Source organism: Leptonotus elevatus, chromosome 8 (genome assembly GCF_054856555.1).
Source record: "Leptonotus elevatus isolate MCC_2025b chromosome 8, RoL_Lele_1.0, whole genome shotgun sequence".
Taxonomy (NCBI): Eukaryota; Metazoa; Chordata; class Actinopteri; order Syngnathiformes; family Syngnathidae; genus Leptonotus; species Leptonotus elevatus.
In genome coordinates this window covers 18,128,507-18,147,964 of record NC_141246.1, presented here as the reverse complement: position 1 = coordinate 18,147,964, position 19,458 = coordinate 18,128,507, and the positions used below count along the sequence as shown (strand labels likewise).

The following is a 19,458-nucleotide window of genomic DNA, read 5'->3' as shown; positions in this document are numbered from 1 at the left end:
AAGGGTTGTAAAATACACGAGTACAAACAAAAAACAGCTTGTGAAGGTCAATTTCCGAGATGCATGTAAACCAGTGCATATTTGAGAAATTACAGATCGGCGAACACAGTTAAATTCTTCACTTAAATATCGAATCTACAGAAATCCACATCAATTCTTCTCATATTGAAATTAGAAATCTTTTATAAATGAAATGAAATAAGTCAAGAGAATGAAGAACATTTCACTGGTTGACTTTATTTCCAGTTAACATTTTAGAAAAAGAACCCAAGGATTTTGCCTCCTGTATGTTTCCGTCTGGCCTCTTCATGGTCCATGATGCCAGCTGAGGTGGTCAGTACAATGTATCTGGAGAAAATGAGAAAAGGCGACCAAAATTCACAAATTTGTCAAATTAAACCACATAGCAAATACAAATGCATTCTATAAAGCAGTGGGAAAATAATTTGTAAAGCCTCATTAACACTGCTTTCCAGGACTATTGGCATCCCGAGGTGTTCTTTGGCTTCTAAATCAGTTTAGCCCACACCCTAAATAATTTAGGACCATAAATACATAAAATAAAATTTCCTTGCGACACACACGAGCAAAACTCTTTCCTCATCAGTTACGTGAGACCCCCGCTCGCACAACTCGAGCAGAGAAAACTAAAGCTCTTGAGAGCAGCAGCCACTGTGGTCATTCTTATTCTTTTTTATTTATTTATATTAAGCTCAATCATGACGTGTTAGCGTTAGTGACTTCTGTAACATTCGGCAGCTCTGCGTTTTACCACAAACGGCAATTCGCAGTTTTGCATTTACAAAAGATGAACAACTTCCACTCGGTACATTCCACAAACTGTTATGTTGGCCTATAGTACTTTGCAACATACACACACACGAATGACATTTTATGCAAAACTTGACATTCTCCATAACAAACAAGGCCAAAAGTGCAGCACATCTCAACTATAGTAGCCGACAAAATGTCAGTACACTGAAAAAAATGGGGAGTAATGTTGACTTGAAAAAGTTCAGTAAAGGTTGATGCACTCAGAAATTTTAAGTACATTTTACAAGGAGTTTAACTAGAATTTCTGATGTAAACAAACTTTACTAGATTAATATCAATCCCTATTTTCAGTGTATTGATTGATCCGATTCGCAGCACTTTAAGCAAATAAGAGTGGGTCCTCATTTTATGTACCGTTTGACCTGCGGCGCCAACACTCGTACTAATGTTTCAACTCGTGACATTTGCATCAGGATATGAATGGCATGCAATTAGTTTGCACACGTCACAAGGCACTTGAGCCAGGTGCAGACAACCATAGGAATCAAAGCATTGAATTAATTTTTGTCTGCATTTTTTAAAATAAATTTATTATTAATTGACCAGAAGCTTTACATATTTACTGTAATGATAACTTTTTACTATTGGGTTGCTTAAGGCTTGGGCAGTCTTTCCCAGCCTTTGAGCCAAGGAAAAAGAAAAAAAACAGGCAAAATGTCTCACAATGTATCAATACTGAATTGATTTACCCAACCAAAGTTGATATACTTTCAGGGAGCCATGACTTATGCTGTTGTATGGCGCCCATATGCGAAAAGATGTGTTGTAATTAATGAACCGTTTTCAGACAAATTAACTGAAACATTTTAATTTTGGGTGGCTCCACTGATGTACTCACATCTACTAGTTGTCAAACTAGCGTGTTCCAACTGGGTACAAGATCTGATTACTAAATATCAAAGGAATGAATCCTCATTATTGTATAGGGTAGCTTAGATGCTAAAAAGAGCATTACTCTGTAATGCCTTGCCAACAGCCACATTGAACTTTAAAACTTAAGATTTGCTTGTTCAAGTTAATAGAACCTCAGCCAGATAATGCGCTCAATCAAATGCATCAGTGCAAAAAAAATGTCACCAGTGCAACGGTCACAAATACTATAACGGCACACTTAAGAAGGTATGTATCAGTTTGAGGGCAGATGCAGCCCGAGGCGCATCAGATTGTTGCACCCCTACAAAGGTGTGATGCCACAAGAACAGATGAAAAGGGGGTGGGCACTAAATAGTGCTGCAGTCAAACATGCCTTGACTGGAAGGGAACTTTCAGAGCTTTGTGCTGTCAAATACTAAAATGTCAGCCTAAGTACTAGGGATGTGTGCCGGGCCCCAGTACTAAACTTTAAAATCCCTACCCCCTGCATTTCAATACAACAGTTGGATAAAACCCGGCCCGATCGCTCGTGCTACAGAGTGGGGTGACAGATTGACCAAATGCAACAAAATAAGTATTTTTGTATGTTTGAGTTTGATGTACATAATTTATACTACATTCATCAATCACGCAAAATGTGTCAAGGTATATGAGGCAGCTCACTATTCAAGAGTTGCATCAACACGAGGGGTGGCACAATTCTACAAATCCTTGATTCGATATGACTTTCGATTTTAGGGTCATTTCAAAAGATGGGCTGCATACAGGAGAAACAATTTCCATTATTCTTTTGTAATGTATCACATTAGGCACTGATGGTCAAATTTAAATCCAACAATCCAGCTGCATTTAATGCATTGACAATGTTTTTGGCATTATTTGTGGTTACAGGTATGGTTGTATTTTGTCTGTCCAGTTTCCATGATGACAGTATGATTCATAGACATGTTTCCATCCCCGCCCCCCACCCAGTTATGTGCTGTAACGATCATCTAACTAAACTGAGTTACTCTTGACGTCGAGCCAACTCAGCATTCATTGCTCAGACGTCAGACCGCACCACAAACTTGACGTTTTCTTAGAGAGCACCACTGTTATAAAATGTGACATGCTAGGCATTGTGCAGCATGACTAAGTACACTCATTTAAATATTTTAATCCAGTGTTTTTCACCACCGAATAAGGCTGCAGGTCTGCTGCTATAAATAGGCATTATAGCGTTAGCTTTTGCGCGAGCTGAGTTTTGTGGAAGTGTTATTGCAATTGAGGATAGATAGTTGGTTGGACCAGTGATGGTGATTTCCTACTTGTCAAATCTACATCATTGTGATGTCAGCCAATGTTTCCTACCTTGAAAGTGTTTCCCGTGACCGGGAATGGGACGCGCATGTCGAAGCATATCTTCCTATTCGCAACAAATCTTGGATCTTTGCATTACAGGAACTATTTGTACGCATGCAGTGCCGTCCCACATGTTACAAGCCTCGCTTGAATACACGGATTTATCTGCGGCATTTTCACGTTATTTTCTGTCTCTACGGTAACAATGCCACAGTGTATATATAGAAATAAGGCGCGCAACCCACCAGAAATACTCTAGCAGATGTAAACAAACATGACGACTTGGCAAAGAACCACACTTTTGGAGCGCGATGGAAACCAATTACATTACTTCGTGCAGTGAGTCACATATATAATGTCTTTTTTTTAAAAGTAGAAGTTTAAAAGCTGAAATGTCTATTTACGTAACTACGTTGTCCGTGTGTCACACTTGCAAACGGGGGATTTCGATTCAGCACAATTACCATGTATACGGGTAACTGTCTGCCATTCATGTAAACAGATAATCTTGGATGTTTCAGAAACTGTAATTCCGAGCTTAACCCGAATACTGACTGCATGCAAACGTGGTCAATATGCTGCGTGATCGGAGTCGACATTTGCTCTTTTTTTTTGCACCTGGGAGGAGGGTGAGAGCGGGGGAAGGAGGATCGTCCATATTATGATTTCGAGGCACGAGATTGTGACGTAATTTTGATCGATTTTGCCACTCCACTAGTTAACTTGAAATATACAACAACAAAAAAGGCATTTTTGGCTGACAAGCAAAATTAAGAGTTTTGAGGTAGGGCTGTGCAATAAATCGAATTTCAATTACAATTAGTACACTCCACAATTGCAAAATCAGCATAATCGTAATATATATATATTCTAATCTTTGAGTTGTTTAAATGTATTCATTTGCACTTTTTTTTTGTAATTTTAAATTTTAAACGAAACCAATTCAATATTTTTTTCGAACTTGCATTATTAGTGTTTCAAATAATTGTTGTTGTAATATTTGTTAGTTTTTTTTTACGATTAAACATTTTCTTATTTTGTACCAAAAAATAAATGATCGTCCTACTGCCCAGTGCACAAGCTGCACTCCAACTTCTAGTTTTTGCCTACATATTTTTTTTTTATATATAATATATATTATTTTAAATTATGTTTGGTCCAAAAGGAACTTACATAATTATAGTGTTTCTATAGCCCTATTTTGAGGTAAAGAAAAATTCTCTATACGCACAAAAGCGTATCTAACCATGGCCCAAAAACTGACATCCGGACCATACAGTCTGTTAACTATACCATATCACACCAAAAAAGTGGTACAATGTATTGCCAACTATGTGATTCTCACCCAAACTGTCTTGAGGGCAGAAGGTTGTTCTGCCACTTCTCCAATTCCTTGAGCTGGAGATCAAAACGTGGACTGATCACGCCACACTACAGGCAACAAAAGCACAAATATTACATTGGCATTAGAATTAAATCGTAAATTGGCATCAAGCAAGTAAGTGTGAAAGCAACAGTCATTAAGCTAGTAACTTCAGAGTGAGCCGTTAGGAAGCTGCTCAGCGAAGTGGGTCAATACCTTGTTCAACCTTCCTGTGAGATTGACGACTATTTTTCCGGCTCTGTGGTCATCAATGATCTCAAACTCACCAATGTAACCTGGAAAAATGTTACAACAAAAATACCAGTTAAAGGAATTTTGGCCAATGCGTGAACTCCTGTATGCCAAATCAGACAGGTAACCAACACCTACCGTGCTTCATCATGACAGTTAGGAAACGTACAATGACCTTGGAACATGGCCTGATGAGGACCTGTCGCTTCCCACGCTTTTCAGCATTGTTGATGCACTTCAAAGCATCTGCGAGAACGTTCATGCGCACCATGATGCCTGCAGAAAACAAAATGCTCAATTAGTATACCAACTTTACATTTACTTCCAAAAATCGAAAGGAAGAGCACAGCTTCACTCATTTGTCTTAATTTCTCAATCACTCACAGCCTCTCAGATTTACCAAACTGAACTTTTCCAACACTTAATAGGCCAACGGAGTTGATTTTATTCATCTTTTCTATTACAAGGTTGTTTAGATGTTAGTTGTTGTTACATCGACTGGATGTATAATAGTCTAGACAAAACAGTACTAGAAAATTCACACGCAACAATTCTGGACATTTAGCAGTAAAGACCAACAGCGACCCACTGAAATAGCAAACAGCAGTTTCGTTGCAATTTAATTGAACGATAAACGCACCATGGTACAAACGCAAGCTGCTATCTATACATTTTAGCACGGTCCATTCACAGACCCTGTTGTCTTGCGGAGGTTGCTAAACTAGCAGTGGTTCGCTATGATGAAGTCAGAGACGCCGTCCAAATGTCGACGCTTGAATGAGTACAATATTTGCAAGTACTCGCAGCAGAGACGCACACTGTGCTCAGTTTAAAAAGTACAGTTAGCCATTTCCAAAACGCCTTTAAGGCAAGCACTGGTCGGCCTGAGCAGAACGGATGGCAAAGAGAAAAAGCCGCTCAAATGACGCCGTTAAGTGCTAGAAATGGACAATAGCCACTTTAAACCGCTACCACATAAATACACTTGACGGTTATTATAACCACATGAGTATTAACAATAAGATGAAGTAGATATAGAATGGATTATACATGACAAAATGAAAAGACATCTCACCGGTTTTGCAATATGGCGGAAAGAGGAAGTAGAAAGTAGTCGCAATGCATTATGGGGAATGTGTAACCATCCTTTAAGAATCATAATATCAAATCCCGGTTCTAATATTTTCGATAACTACTCTGTTTTCTTGTAATTAAATACGCTTAAAATTGTGTTTATTTTCAGGTATTTATTCTAATTTTAAAAGAGTGATTTAAATCTCGATTTCCTAAGAATACAAACGTCAAATTTAAATTAGCGCCTTCGCGTGGTGTGGATGAAGAACTACACAGTTTAGATTTTGTTTGTAATGTTTGTTTGTCATTTTCGAACAATTTCCGCTTCCTCTTAATAAGATTAAGAACATGATTAATCGAATGATTAACCTTTTCACTGCATCTTTTCTTATGTTATTATTGTTTTAGTTGGCCTGGTGGCCAGTGAATAGGACACTCGCCTTATAGTTCCGAGGTTGGTTTTGGGGGTTCGAATCTGAACTCTGGTCTTCCTGTGAGTAGTTTACATGTTCTCTCAGTTCTTGAGTGGATTTTCTTTGGGTGACTTCCACATAATAAAAACATGCACAATGCATATTAGGTTCATTGATGGTGTGATGTAAATGTGAGTGTGTTGTGTAAGTGTGTGTGCTGTCTGTACGTGCACTGCAATTTGCTGGGAACCAATCCAGGATGTACCTCAGCTTTCACCTAAGGTAAACCAAGTTTACCAGCAACCTTAATGGTGCGCCCCCCCCCCCCCCCCAATGATAAGTGGTACAGAAAAGGATGGAAGAAGAATGTAAGTACAATATGAAGGACAGAATGCAGTGTTTAAAGTACCACCCATCCATCCATTTACTTGACCGCTTATTCCTCACAATGGTTGCGGGGCGCTGGGGCCTAGCCCAGCTGACTTTGGGCAGTAGGCAGGGTACACCCTGAACCGGTTGCCAGCCAATCCAGGGGTCAAAGTAGCACTGTTAGCATAAACTTAATCATGTTTATTTTTAATCATGCACTCTTAAAAAAACAACAACACACAGACTATTTTTTCAAACTGAGTATTTATTGGGAATACATTTGACTGAATCATAGTACCCTTGTTATATTGACCATTTGCACCGACGGCACGTGATCACGTGACTGCCCTATGACGGACGGCGGAAGGAAATGATTGTTGAATGGAAGTGGACATGACCCAGAGCGACTTAGTGATTTAGCGACTGCTATTTTACAAATTAAAAGTTATTATTGAGCCATGGAATCTACTACTTCAACCGAAGGTCGCCTGTCAGTCGAAGTTGCACATTTAGTCGGGACTCATAGAGCGCGATATTTACTTAAGTTGGAGATCGCTAGTTTGAAAACAGCCCCTTATCTTCTGTTGCCTGCTGTTTTTACCAAGTTAATCAGATCGCCGACTTTGCCGGAATTCACAGCGCACGACCTATATCATTATGTAGTTAATGCCTTACACCGGGGCTGATTTAAAAGCTTGTCGCTGGCTGAGTCTCTGGGACGAGATGCTTATAAAACTTGTTTATCATGCTAACTGACTTATTTTTAAATAGTCCGTTCTATATTGTAATGCTGCGATGATGTTATGTTACTATGTTTACTAGCATGGAACAAATGACTATCGTAGTGGCAAGCAATGCAGTAATTTCATGAATATGACTCCGGCTCCAGAGTGAAAAACTCTAAGCACAAAGACGAAACCCCCCATTATTAAACAGTCAAATGCACGTAATAGTTTTGAAGAAGCTGCATTTTAAAACTAAGCTGTGTGTTGTGTGCAGTTGGAGTGGACGCTAACTATCTGGCTCGTTAATGTGATTTGAAACACGCAATTCGACACCTCTGTTTACAATCTTTGCTAGAGTGTACGTTTACTAGTAAAATGTATGAACATGTATCTACTAATTACAACATTTATCTACTAACTTCGCAAAAAATTATCGCTGCAAATCCATGAATACTTTGTGGGCTGCCAGTCCTTTCTGTTGCTGCGTCTTTTGTCTTCATTAGTAGGTATGCGATAAAAAGCAACATTTGGTTTGTCTGTCTGTATAACCGACCACACAGCAAAATAATACCATTTTATAAGATAATTGATTAGATAAAGGACTTTACGCTGTACGAGATTCAATGGTTACAATACAGGCATGCCGTCCAGCGTCCCGGAGGGGGCGTTCCCATGAGGGCTGTGACGTCACGTGCAAAAAAGGTCAATACATCAAAGCCAACAAATGTAAGAAAGCATGCAATAAACTATGTGTATAAATGTGATAGCGTAGCCTTGTGGGCTATAGATAAGCAAGTCCGAAAAAAAATCAGTCAATGTGTTGGGGATGCATGTTTACAGTTTTGAGTTAGTTGAACAGATAGCAATTCTATGTCTGTACATTAAATGTTACAAATATTCAACATAAATAAAAATAATGGTAGATTGGTGAAAAAAATCCATGACTAAACTGACAAATGCCTGGGTAGAACTTTATAAATAAATATACATGCCAAGCTAGTTAAAAAAAAAAGAGTTGCTAACCATGGGGGGAAAAAAACTTTTGTTCAAGCGATGCTAAATGCTGACATTTTGCAGGATCATCATGTCTCCTATAAAAGTGACACTCCTTTCTACCATGCTCAGTTCAAGATTTAAAGTGTGTTGTTTTGCATACCCATTGCTAGAACTTGAAAGACATACCATGTTCAAGTTTAAAGGAAAATATATAGAGAAAAAAGCTTGACCACTTGGTCTCCGCTTGACACTTGGAGCATACGTTGTGACCGTTGTTTCTTTATTATTTTGGTGGTTACATAAAAAGTGATCACCTGGCTCGGCCTCTCTTCTAACTTATGTTAGTCACCGTTGCCATCCATGCTTACAAGGAAATCTGTGTCTCTTTTAGGATTCAAGCCCAGCTTCCGAAGGTCAAGACCCATGGCTACCAGCGTCTGGAGAAAGGTGAGCTCTTGTTGGGTTGCCTGGTCCACCAGCGTGGGGCAGGTGGGGTTACACTGAGGCCAATGGCAACCGTCCACCAGGTGGAATGGACAGCCTTTGGCTGGAGTTCTGTTGTTACGTGTGGCTTCCAAGCTCCTGTCCCAGCAGTGCAGGGCCCGGGGCAGAGATGTGCCTCGAACTTGGAAAGTCATCCAGTTGCTGAGAGAACAACAAGTAGTAGAGTAAATAAGTGGATGCAATTAACTAATTCACTGCCATTGCCGCCTAATTTTTAATAATCTTTTGTTTTGTTTTTTTAATCATGAGTTAACAAGTGAAGTCACGCGATTAATTAGAATTAATTTTAATCACCTGACGCCCCTAATTTTTAATAATCTTTTCTTCTTCTTAATTTTTTTTTTTTTTATAAAAAGAAAATATTTTTTAAAAAGATAATTACAAACTAGGGGCGTCAGGTGATTAGAATTTGTAATCGTAATTAATTGCATGGTTTCACTAGTTAACTCACGAGTAATCAAAAATGTTATATCTGTTCTTAATGTACAATAAAAAAAATTCTAGGTTTTCTAAACTAATAGAAATAGTTCAAATGAATTTTTTACGTTTATAGCCGTCAATGGCAGCGAATGAATTAAAAAGAAAATATAAAAAATTTGGAGCATCAGGCGATTAAAATTGTAATTGTAATTAATCGCATGACTTTAATAGTTAACTCATGATTAATCACAAATTTTACATTTGTTCTAAATGTACAATACAAAAATTCTAGGTTTTCATACTCTTGTTAACAAAAGTGGAAAAAAATGTTAAATGAGTAGAAATAGTTAAAATAATTGTTTGACGTCTATAGCTGTCAATGGCAGTGAATGAATTAAAAAGAAAAAGAAAATATCAAAAATTTGGAGCATCAGGCGATTAAAATTTTAATTGTAATTAATCGCATGACTTTAATAGTTAACTCATGATTAATCACAAATTTTATATTTGTTCTAAATGTACAATACAAAAATTCTAGGTTTTCATACTCTTGTTAACAAAAGTGGAAAAAAAATGTTAAATTAGTAGAAATAGTTAAAATACATTTTTAACGTCTATAGCTGTCAATGGCAGTGAATGAGTTAAAAACAAAAGTGAGTCGTGACAACTTGTAAGGTATCAACAACCATCTCTGGTGTTTAGGAGTAAATATTTTATAGGTACAAAAGTTCATAAAAATGTATACTCTAGTGTGTAATTAATACATCATACCTTTTGGTGATTACCATATGGGAGAGGCAGGAAGGCGCAAATACTGCTCTAAAGGATCACACAAACAAAAAAGGGCAAGTCATTTGCAGGGTCGTTACTAAATTATAATATGCTCCACCAAATTATTCTTTTGGAACATACGTGACTTCTCTCAAGGAGTTCTTCAACTCCCTGCCGAGGTTCTGTATGTATTGCCACTGTTCATTGCTCATGTGCTGGCCTCCAATGTAGATGTTCTCCACCCTCAGCTGTTCCTCATCAAACAGCCACTGCACAACAAATAGAGGGGCTGCAGACAAAACAAGAGGTACTGTAACTGCAGCATTTAACTGAGAGAAGTAATGCTGAGAAATTCTATCGCTGAGTTGAAATTAATTAAGGACTCTCGAGCAATGTGGAGGCTTGGATATGGACATTCAGCGAATTCTTCTGTCTTTCTCTTATGTCTCTTAGTTATGTTATGCTATGTTAAGAGACTAAAGAAAACATGGGATGCCTAAAAGCACTGTTTTTGGTAACAATGCAATAGTTGATGTAAGAACTAAAGTAATTTTGGTTATCAAGAAAATCATAAAAATGGGTAGATATCAGTTCTTAACTTAAACTCTTACGAGCTATTTTTGTCAAGCATAAAATAATTAACAGGACATTTCTGCTATTGACACTGAGCTATTGAATACATTTAATTTATTTTTGAAGGGCACTTACAAGTCAAGGTAGAATACAGCTTGTAGCCAAAGAAGCACTGCCACTCCTCCCCTTTCTTATATAGCCGACGACACCTATCAGGCACCACACCGTTCCACAACCTGACAAAATCATTGGTGTTATAAACGTCAACAGATCTGTAAAGTTTGAATTCCATGCATTACCATTTTGCAGAGAAATATAAAGCCAGGCTGTTTGGATATTTGTACCTTAGGCCGGCCTTGATAGCATCTTCAGGTGAACAGGTGACTGTTTCAGGGCAGTTTGGTGATCTCTGGTGTTTACTTTCGAGAAACCAACCAGAGTCCACCAGACCGCGGACCTGTGCCTCTGCACCAAGCTGCGCCAGATAATTGGCCACTCTCTCGATATTCAGCAAGACTCCTGTGCCCCCAGCACTGCAGGAAGATTAGAATTATTGTTAAGTGGCTTTTGCAGAGAAACTCGAGTCCGCAGTATTTGTGCGGTATCAAAGCTAATGGATGGACAGACCAGCTCCGTCCTTTTTTGTACCACTTGTCTGATTTGGGGTTAGTGTACTGATCAAATGTCAATCACAGGGTGGTTGGGAATGGTGTTAACGGGCAGCTGGTCCAACATGCCAACTCACAAAAGTTATTTCAAACTAATATAGGATTCTATTTTAGGCAGCAAAGACCGTGATGATCATCAGATATTGATTTATTTACAAAAGGCAGTCAGCATTACAGCTTGAGCAGGGAAATTAGTTTACCTAGTGCCAGACAACAAAACCACCTTGGCCTGCTTGATCCCTTTAGGAATAAGGTCTTTGATGACCTCTCGGATGATGAGCGATCCCATGAAAGCATACTCAGCTAGTAAGAAATAAAGACATTAAATGCAGGCGCGCTATTGTTATTAGCCGACAAAGTACATCTAGCTTTCTTTCTGCGGAGACACACTTGCATTTGTACTTCTAATCCGTTCTTTGTCTCTTCCTTGTCGTTGATTTGGAGGAGCGGTCGGGGCAGGCCCAGTGCCGCTCCACACGTCACTGGAGCAGTATGGGATGACTCTACAGAAAAGGACACATTCACTCTAGTGATGAACCCATGAGCTGTAAACCATCCCGCAATTATCCAAAAATGCGATTACAGAGGTTCTTACACAAAGTTTGAGTTGTGCCAATAAGGATTCTCTGCTACTTGCGATGACAGTATGCCACGTCCTGTAAATCAAGCAATCAGTAATCAATCACAGCTTCTTCTCTAGTGCTTAACATACAAATTGGAAGATTGATTATGGGCGTGTGTATGACAATAGGTTGACTTGCCAGTTTTTGTCTGGGGCCAACCCGTTGAGCTCATTAGTCGAGGGATATTTTGGTACCTGGAATCACAGGTCTCTTTGCTGTAGCAGCACCAACCACCTAAAAATAGGGAAGACTAATATTAAACATCCGGGCACAGAATGAGAAGCTAGTCAATCACAGAGTGTGTGATGAATGTGAGTCGCAGGGCAATGCACCTGCAGTCGTGACTCAAGCATGTATCCTTTAATTTGATACTGCTAACGAATGCTGTTTTCACATTTGATCTTCGTCATAATGAAGTAGCAGATTCTACTACCACTAACTTACAAAATACAAAAAAGGTACACAGTAAATCTTGCAGAGTAAATTTTACTCGAAACAGGGTCTATTTGGTTGAGTAAAATGTACACTTGGAAGAGAGTAAAATATTGAGAGTAAATTTTACTCAAAGTATTTTTACTGTGTACGAATTGGTCTATCCCATGACAAAAACCTAGTAAAGTTTTTTCACTCAGAAATTATTAGTAAATTTTAGAAGGACATTTTTTGAGTATATTTACTTTTTTTTTTTTTAAGTTACACAAGGGTTGAGGAACGAATTCACGACCTTTAGCTTGGGATACTGCCACTCTACCAACTGAGCTACGCCACTCATACTGTTTGCGAATATCCAAAAGGAGATTGATTTTGGTCTTGGAGGTACGAAGATTCCAGCTGACGAGCAATTTCCTAACACACAGTAGGAGCAGCATGGCCCAGGGCGTAGATTAGCTGTCTCCCCATCTGAAGTTGTGGGTTTGTTCCTCAACCCTTGAGTGCCTTTATGATTATTTGTATGATTATTTTTTTAAATAAACTAGTAAAATGTTGTCAAAATCTCTCCTTGCAAAATTTACTTCCAATTTCTGAGTAGTTTTTCATGGGATAGGCAAATTCTCTTGTACACAGTAAAAATACTTAAAAAAAAATACTCTGAATATTTTACTCTCATCCAATTGTAAATTTGACTCTGTTTAGAGTGGGTCAAAATAGATTGATTAGAGTCAAATTTACTCTACAAAATTTACCGTGTAGACTATATGAGCGAGAAAGAGATCTAGTCGAAGCATCAGCTATGCGTATTTCTAATCCGAAATACACAGAAGGCTGACTGCAACCAAAAAAGGAGAAAAACAGATGATGACATCCCCATTTGAATTCCAAAGGGGGTGTCAACGCCAAACAAGCTGACATCTTGGGGACCAAATTAACCAGAGTGTTTTTGAAATACTCACCTTCCAGAAATAACAGCCATCTGCGGCTTCCTCTGATCTCTTTTAGGTAAAACCTAAAGTCAAAAATCACAAGTTGATGTTGCGCTTCAGCTTGCATCTCAAAATGATGCTCTTATTATAGTTTTAATAATCATTCAAGGAGAATTGAATTTACACTAAAAGATGAAATATGAAATAAAGGCGAATTTCCATTTCGTCTCACCCAGCTGGTGTCCCATCGTTACACGTAACATGCGTATTCTTGAGAAAGTGCAACCTCATTTCATCTGTCTGCTGTTTAGCGACCCGAGCTCCTGCAGCATCATCCCTTGTAGAGTTACCACCACTGGTACCTCCAGTAGCTCTGTTGTTCGAACTGCTCCCAGCAGAGAGAACAACCTCGGGTAAAGGCTGGACGCCGTTGCCTGCTTGGGTCCCATGTGGAGATTTCTTGCTGGACTGAACTTTTGTATTCTTACTCCAACTCTCCCCCAGCAAAAGCAAGAAAGCAATCTGGCCAAGTAGCTTCATGTCTGCTGATAATATAATGCAATAAAAGTTTAATTTATTATAATTCATCAATTAAGGGATATCATCTGCTGGATATTGTTAAAATAAGAAGTGGACATACCTATTTTAAAAATAATGCAGGCCTGATGACGAAATCAGCAGTAGCAGGTGTAAAAAGATGATGCCAGTCTTGAGTGGCAAAAGCGATTTGACGATGTTTCGATGAAGCCCGCAAATCATCACTGAGCTTTATAGTGCCACCATATGGATCCGAGTTCCTCCCATTTTTTCCTGAAGCTCCAACTGACGACTCACATCAAGGGGAGGTACTGGATGACCAGTGGTGAGGAGAAAAGATCTCCTTAACATATTTCTTTGCACACATTCAGCAGCAAAGCACTTTGCCATCTGACCGCAGCTCAGGAACATGCTTCCCCGCCTGCCCCCCACGTCCTTTTCTTTCTATTCCCTCTCCCCTCATAGTCCTCTGATTGCTCGACTATCCAACCGCGGTCCACGCTGGACATAGTTTCTCCTTTTTAAAAGGTTGCAACACATTGAAGCAAACCATAAAAATACAGCAACATATACAAAAACAAGAAATTGATTTTTTTTTCTTAATTAAAAATTAATTTGCAGGTGTACAGGTATCATAACATTAAAGCTAGTCAGTACTCACTGCTCAGCATTTTGACTGTTTTATTTCCATTTGAAATAGAGACTCAGATTTTATCTTAGACTTGTGTACCGTAAAGTTAGAGTAACGCATTTCTTTCCTCGCTTTTGATTGAGACATTTGAAGCATAGTGTCATAACGCTTTTACCCGTGGCTGTGTTTCGATCCAAGTCAGTCTGGAGCTTGCAGACTCTTGGAGAGTGCGTTTGATGAAGACAGACAGACCGTTTGAAACTGATCCTCTGCTGTACCCATGGGATAACTCAGTGGTGACATAGCGCCGATCACGAGCCTTGGGGTTCTGAAATTCTCATCAATGAAATGCACACCATCCTAACATGCCAATCACAGCAAATGATGGATGCTTGAAAGGCCAAGTATACAAAGGCAATGTGGGTCTATGGGGCTGAAGGGAATGCTGGATGTTTGGAGAGTAAAGAGTAAGGCACAAACCCTAAGAATAAATTAACTCACAACTATCCCCCCCCCCCTTTAAAAGGTTTAGATATCCTCCCACATTCAAAATGTAAGACATTTTAATATGATTCTACCCAACATCAGCACAAATTATTGGTAATTATTACTATTGTATTCAGCCAAACAGCCTTTTGCGATTATCAAGAGCATTATAATGACCAAGAAATACAGCACAAACAAAACAGAATCATTGACCAAGTATTTTGCTATGGCAGGGGGAAAAGAGGAATTGTTGACTTATGTTCAAGCATTCATGCTATTTTAAACTACAGCCAGAAAGAAAACAGAGCTAGTAAAATGTGTGTTTGAGATCATATCACCTAAATGCAGTAAAAATGGACCCTAAAGACATCACTATACTGAATTTGATATCCTAAGCTGAACAATTCTTCATTCCTTCAGTTGTCTAGACAAACTTCTCATAAATCAGTGCAAAAGTCTGTTTAACAGATTACCTGAAATAGCTAAAAAAAAAAAAAAAAAAAAAAAAAAAATGAAAGAAGCTGCTGAAGATCTATCAGCAGAACAACAGCATATCACTAACTAAGAGATGGTAGCCTATTGCTGCTATTTAGTTTTTCTTACTGGATTGGATATAGTGACATTTTTCTTTCCAACCAGAGCAGCAATTTCACTACGGATAAACAGTTTACAGCCTATCACATCCACTGTATGTATGCAAGCATTAAAAAAAAAGAAGGAAAAAAACCCGGAAAAAAACAAATAAATATTTATATATATATATATATATATATATATTTAACCACTACTGAAGATCTTGTATTAATGCAATAATGTGTAGAAATTATGAGTGCCCTCGAAAAGATGCAGTGCCTCTCCCGTTTTGTGTTTAATTTGACAATGCGCACCAAATTTACATAAACTTTCTGCTGTCATCTGCAGTGAAAGCTTATTCATATACAGTAGTTCACGTGAGAAGCATGGGCATAATTTGAACTGCAGCAGTGAAGCGATGTGAATAATACTACCAGGCTGATTCATTTCATTAAAGGGGAAGTCAACCTTAAACATTTCTTGACAATAATATGTTATATGTGACCTCACTAGTCTAAACAGGACATTAGGATTAATTTAATGATTAATAATAGGATAATTTATGGAGTAATGAGGCCAAATCCAGCCGTTTTTTTATCCTTCTTAGGCTAATCACCTGCTAGCTCACCTGTTGTCTGAAGCTGAGCTGTGATTGGTTGTTACCTGAGACCTGAGTAACTGTGATGTCATTTTCACTCGACAGCAAGTGGCAAAATGGCCGCCTTCTGATACTGATAAAAACTGCTGGATTTTGCTGCTTAACTCGTATTCCACTAACGCAATATGAATCAGAATACTGTACTTAGACTTGTGGTGCTGCATAGAGCATATTCGTGTCAAGATTTTTTGGGGGGTTGACTTCCCCTTGAAGGAAGAGTGACAGGGTTTCAGGAGGATTGGGGTAAAATAATAACATACAAAAAAATCTATTTAAAAAAATGTGGTCACAATCGGCAACTGTGACAGATGGAGTACAAGCAGTGACGGTAGTAAGTATTTGGGAGATTTAGGGCAACTAATTTAGTGAAACCCCCCAAAACATTTTAAGCAGCAATTTGCCCCCCCTCTTGACCAATTAGAACTATCCATCTATTATCCGAACCATTTACCAGATTACTTCAAATAAAACAAACAAAGTAGAAATGTACAAGGTACAAATTATAAATGGAACATCTACCCATTTTCTGTCTGGGGTCGGGTCTTGGTGGCAGCAGCTTTAGCAGGGAACAAAAGACTTCGCTCTCCCCAGAAACTTCTTTCAACTCATATTTCTCCAACTCTTTCGGGGGAATCACAAGGCGAACACCTTGGACCAGGCCATCCAAGAGACATAGTCCCTCCAGTGTGTCTTCGGTCATCCTCGGGGCCTCCTGCTGGGAGGCATCCTAACCAGATGACTGAGCCGCCTCATCTGGCTCGCTCATTTCTGCTGCTTATACTGGGATCTTGTTCTTTCGGTTACAAGTTCGACCCACAGATCGTGACCACAGGTGAGGGTATAGGAACGTAGCAACTTCTTTACCAAGACAGACCGATACAGAGTCTGCATCACAGCAGATGCTCCACTGATCTGCCAGCACCAGACTTCCCTCTCCCCAGCCACTTCTTCCAACCCTTCCGGGGGGAATATCAAGGTGTTCCCAGGACAGCAGGGAGAGATACAGTAGAGTCTCCAGCGTGTCCTGGGTCATCCATAGGACCTCCTGCCGGTGGGACATGCCTGGAACACTTCACCAGAGATGCATCCTAACCGGATGCTCAAGCCACCTCATCTGGCTCCTCTTGTTTGGTCCGGACCAATAGCGGACTTTATTTTTTTTTTAGTTTGGTGCGGTTCATATTGACACTGTGCTTTTTGCAAGTAGACTATATTGCGTAATCACGTCGACCCACGTGACGAGCTGTCTAAATACACCCTGAGTTCCGTCTCGGATGAACGATCTTCAAACTCTATCGCTCAGGGAGAGCCTGGATACCCGGTGGAGGAAACTCATTTCTGTCGCTTGGATCTGGGATCTTGTTCTTTCGGTCACAACCCATAGCTTTTGACCATAAGTGAGAGTATAAACGTAGATCGACCAGCAAATCGAGAGCTCCACTTTTAAGCTCAGCTCTTCTGCATCACAACAGACATTCCACTGATCCGCCTGCCAATCTCCCACCCCATCCTGAACAAGACCCAAAGAGACTTGAACTCCTCCACTTGGGGCAGGATCTCATCCCCGACCTGGAGAGGGCACTCTACCTTTTTTCCGATTGATGGACCACGGTCTCAGATTTGGATGTGCTGATTTTCATCCCAACAGCTTCACACTTGGTTCTAGTGAGAGTTGGAGATTGCGGCTTGAAGAAGCCAATAGTAGTAATACATGATCTGCAAAAAGAAAAGGTGCAATACTGAGACCACCAAACCCGACCCCATCAGCGCCTCGGCTGTGCCTAGGAATTCTGTCCATAAAGGCTCTGAACATAATCGGTGACAAAGGGCAGCCTCAGAGGAGTCCAACCCTTACTGAAAACAGTTACAATCAAATAACCAGATTGATCATTTTAATTCACTCAAGGGAGTCCTTCATATTATCAATCTGGAACTTTGCTCGGCATGTCCGGAAAAAAATAGGAAATCTTTACCAGATAAAAATGTGCGAAGCGCCTCTCGCTGTTTAACATTCAACAAGGAAATAGTGAGTAATTATGAGAGAACATAAATAATTGCAGCGTCCATTCGTCTGTTTGTTTGTCCTATCTCCCAGCCCCCCCTTGGCGCTTCCTGGGTTCGTTCTGCCCTAAACAACACCTGATTGGTCAGGTCGGTTGCAAACGTATCAGCGGGAGCGGTACAAGATGTATTTCTTGTAGTATTTGTGAACAAATACTGCGAGAATTCAGCTTGCTGGCAAGGTTCACAATCAAAAGTCAAAAGACTTATCATAACACATAAACCACACATGGTGACATCAGGAAGGCACATTTGTAATTATCACAGAAATAAAGAAGTGAGACGTGCTTTGGACTTTAAGAGAGCTTCTGGAGATGGACTAAGACAACCTTCTGATTTATTTTTGCTATGTCCTGACATTTTGTGGACTTTTGTAAATGATAATGGCACATTATCCAGTCCTATGTCACAAAAATGCTGAAAAATGGCATGTTGTTCAATTCATTCCTTAAATTCCGCAATTGACATGGTGTCTGGAGAGCTATAATCCTAGCCTGCACTCTCATGTGGCTGGAGCAAGCCACTACTCTGACAGAGGGACACAATGTGCTCCAGTGAACAGTTTGAAGTGTGTTAGCCCCAAAGTGGCCTTGGGGGTAGATGACCACTAGCCCCGTATGTATACATACATTTATAACCAGCATGACGCCACACCATGCTGAACATACAAACACGCTCATCAACAGGTCTTTCTTTAAATACTGTATAATATCCGTTTAATGCTGCCTAAATGCTATTATTAAATATGCCGTGTTCAAAAATGTAATATTAATCGTGTTTAACATTGGTCTCAAACTATGGTCATATGTATTTCAGGCACACACAAAACATTTGAACAATTAGGGGGAAACCAATAACTTTCCTAAATGTAGTTCATAGCTGCATGTACAATGGGTTACATCACCATTCGGATCCCTCAACTAAAGCATCCAATGACATGATTCACCAGGTATGTATGCGCCAGGCATGCCAAATTGGACAGTAGAATGTGTACTGTTTACTATTTATGAAGTTGCCTCACTGAGTGTGGGTGTTTTTTTAAGCCCGTGCTGCGGCTTAATGTGAATAGTTGACCTCGATAAGCGAATGTCTGAGAAGCTTGAATGAGTCTGTTCAAGATACTTCTGGGAAACTCTATATGTGCGTATGAAATTTCAGCTTTGTGTCATTATGCACCACTATGTTCAATGAAAATTGAGTTGCAACTAATTAATCATTTACATTTTGAAAAACCTCCTGAGATCATTTTGTGTTACTCAGCAGTACTGAATAAAGTATTGTATCCGTCTTTCTATCTATCAATCTAGTTTGATTAATAGTCAAACTGTAATTGAATGAGATTTTTTTTTTTT

The 19,458-nt window shown here is 39.3% G+C and overlaps 2 protein-coding genes across 3 annotated transcripts; both read right to left on the bottom strand.

The window, feature by feature from the left end:
- Nucleotides 1-217: 217 nt before the first annotated feature.
- On the bottom strand, nucleotides 218-5,885 carry rps15a (ribosomal protein S15a). Its single transcript, XM_086083626.1, has 5 exons — nucleotides 5,739-5,885; nucleotides 4,802-4,939; nucleotides 4,628-4,707; nucleotides 4,394-4,479; nucleotides 218-348 (listed from the first exon to the last, which is right to left on the bottom strand). Exons 2-5 carry the CDS (start codon nucleotides 4,932-4,934, stop codon nucleotides 255-257), a joined length of 393 nt encoding a protein of 130 aa, XP_085939752.1. The 5' UTR covers nucleotides 4,935-4,939; nucleotides 5,739-5,885; the 3' UTR covers nucleotides 218-254.
- Nucleotides 5,886-6,843: 958 nt separating this feature from the next.
- notum2 (notum pectinacetylesterase 2) lies at nucleotides 6,844-14,161 on the bottom strand. Of its 2 annotated transcripts, none has more exons than XM_086082688.1 (11): nucleotides 13,393-14,161; nucleotides 13,191-13,243; nucleotides 11,938-12,033; nucleotides 11,772-11,832; nucleotides 11,567-11,679; nucleotides 11,377-11,479; nucleotides 10,853-11,041; nucleotides 10,644-10,744; nucleotides 10,077-10,224; nucleotides 9,936-9,983; nucleotides 6,844-8,885 (listed from the first exon to the last, which is right to left on the bottom strand). In XM_086082688.1, exons 1-11 carry the CDS (start codon nucleotides 13,746-13,748, stop codon nucleotides 8,582-8,584), a joined length of 1,572 nt encoding a protein of 523 aa, XP_085938814.1. In that variant the 5' UTR covers nucleotides 13,749-14,161; the 3' UTR covers nucleotides 6,844-8,581. The 2 variants fall into 2 exon arrangements, with proteins under 2 accessions (XP_085938814.1, XP_085938815.1); XM_086082689.1 differs by having other exon boundaries at nucleotides 8,660-8,885; nucleotides 9,936-9,978.
- Nucleotides 14,162-19,458: the final 5,297 nt, after the last annotated feature.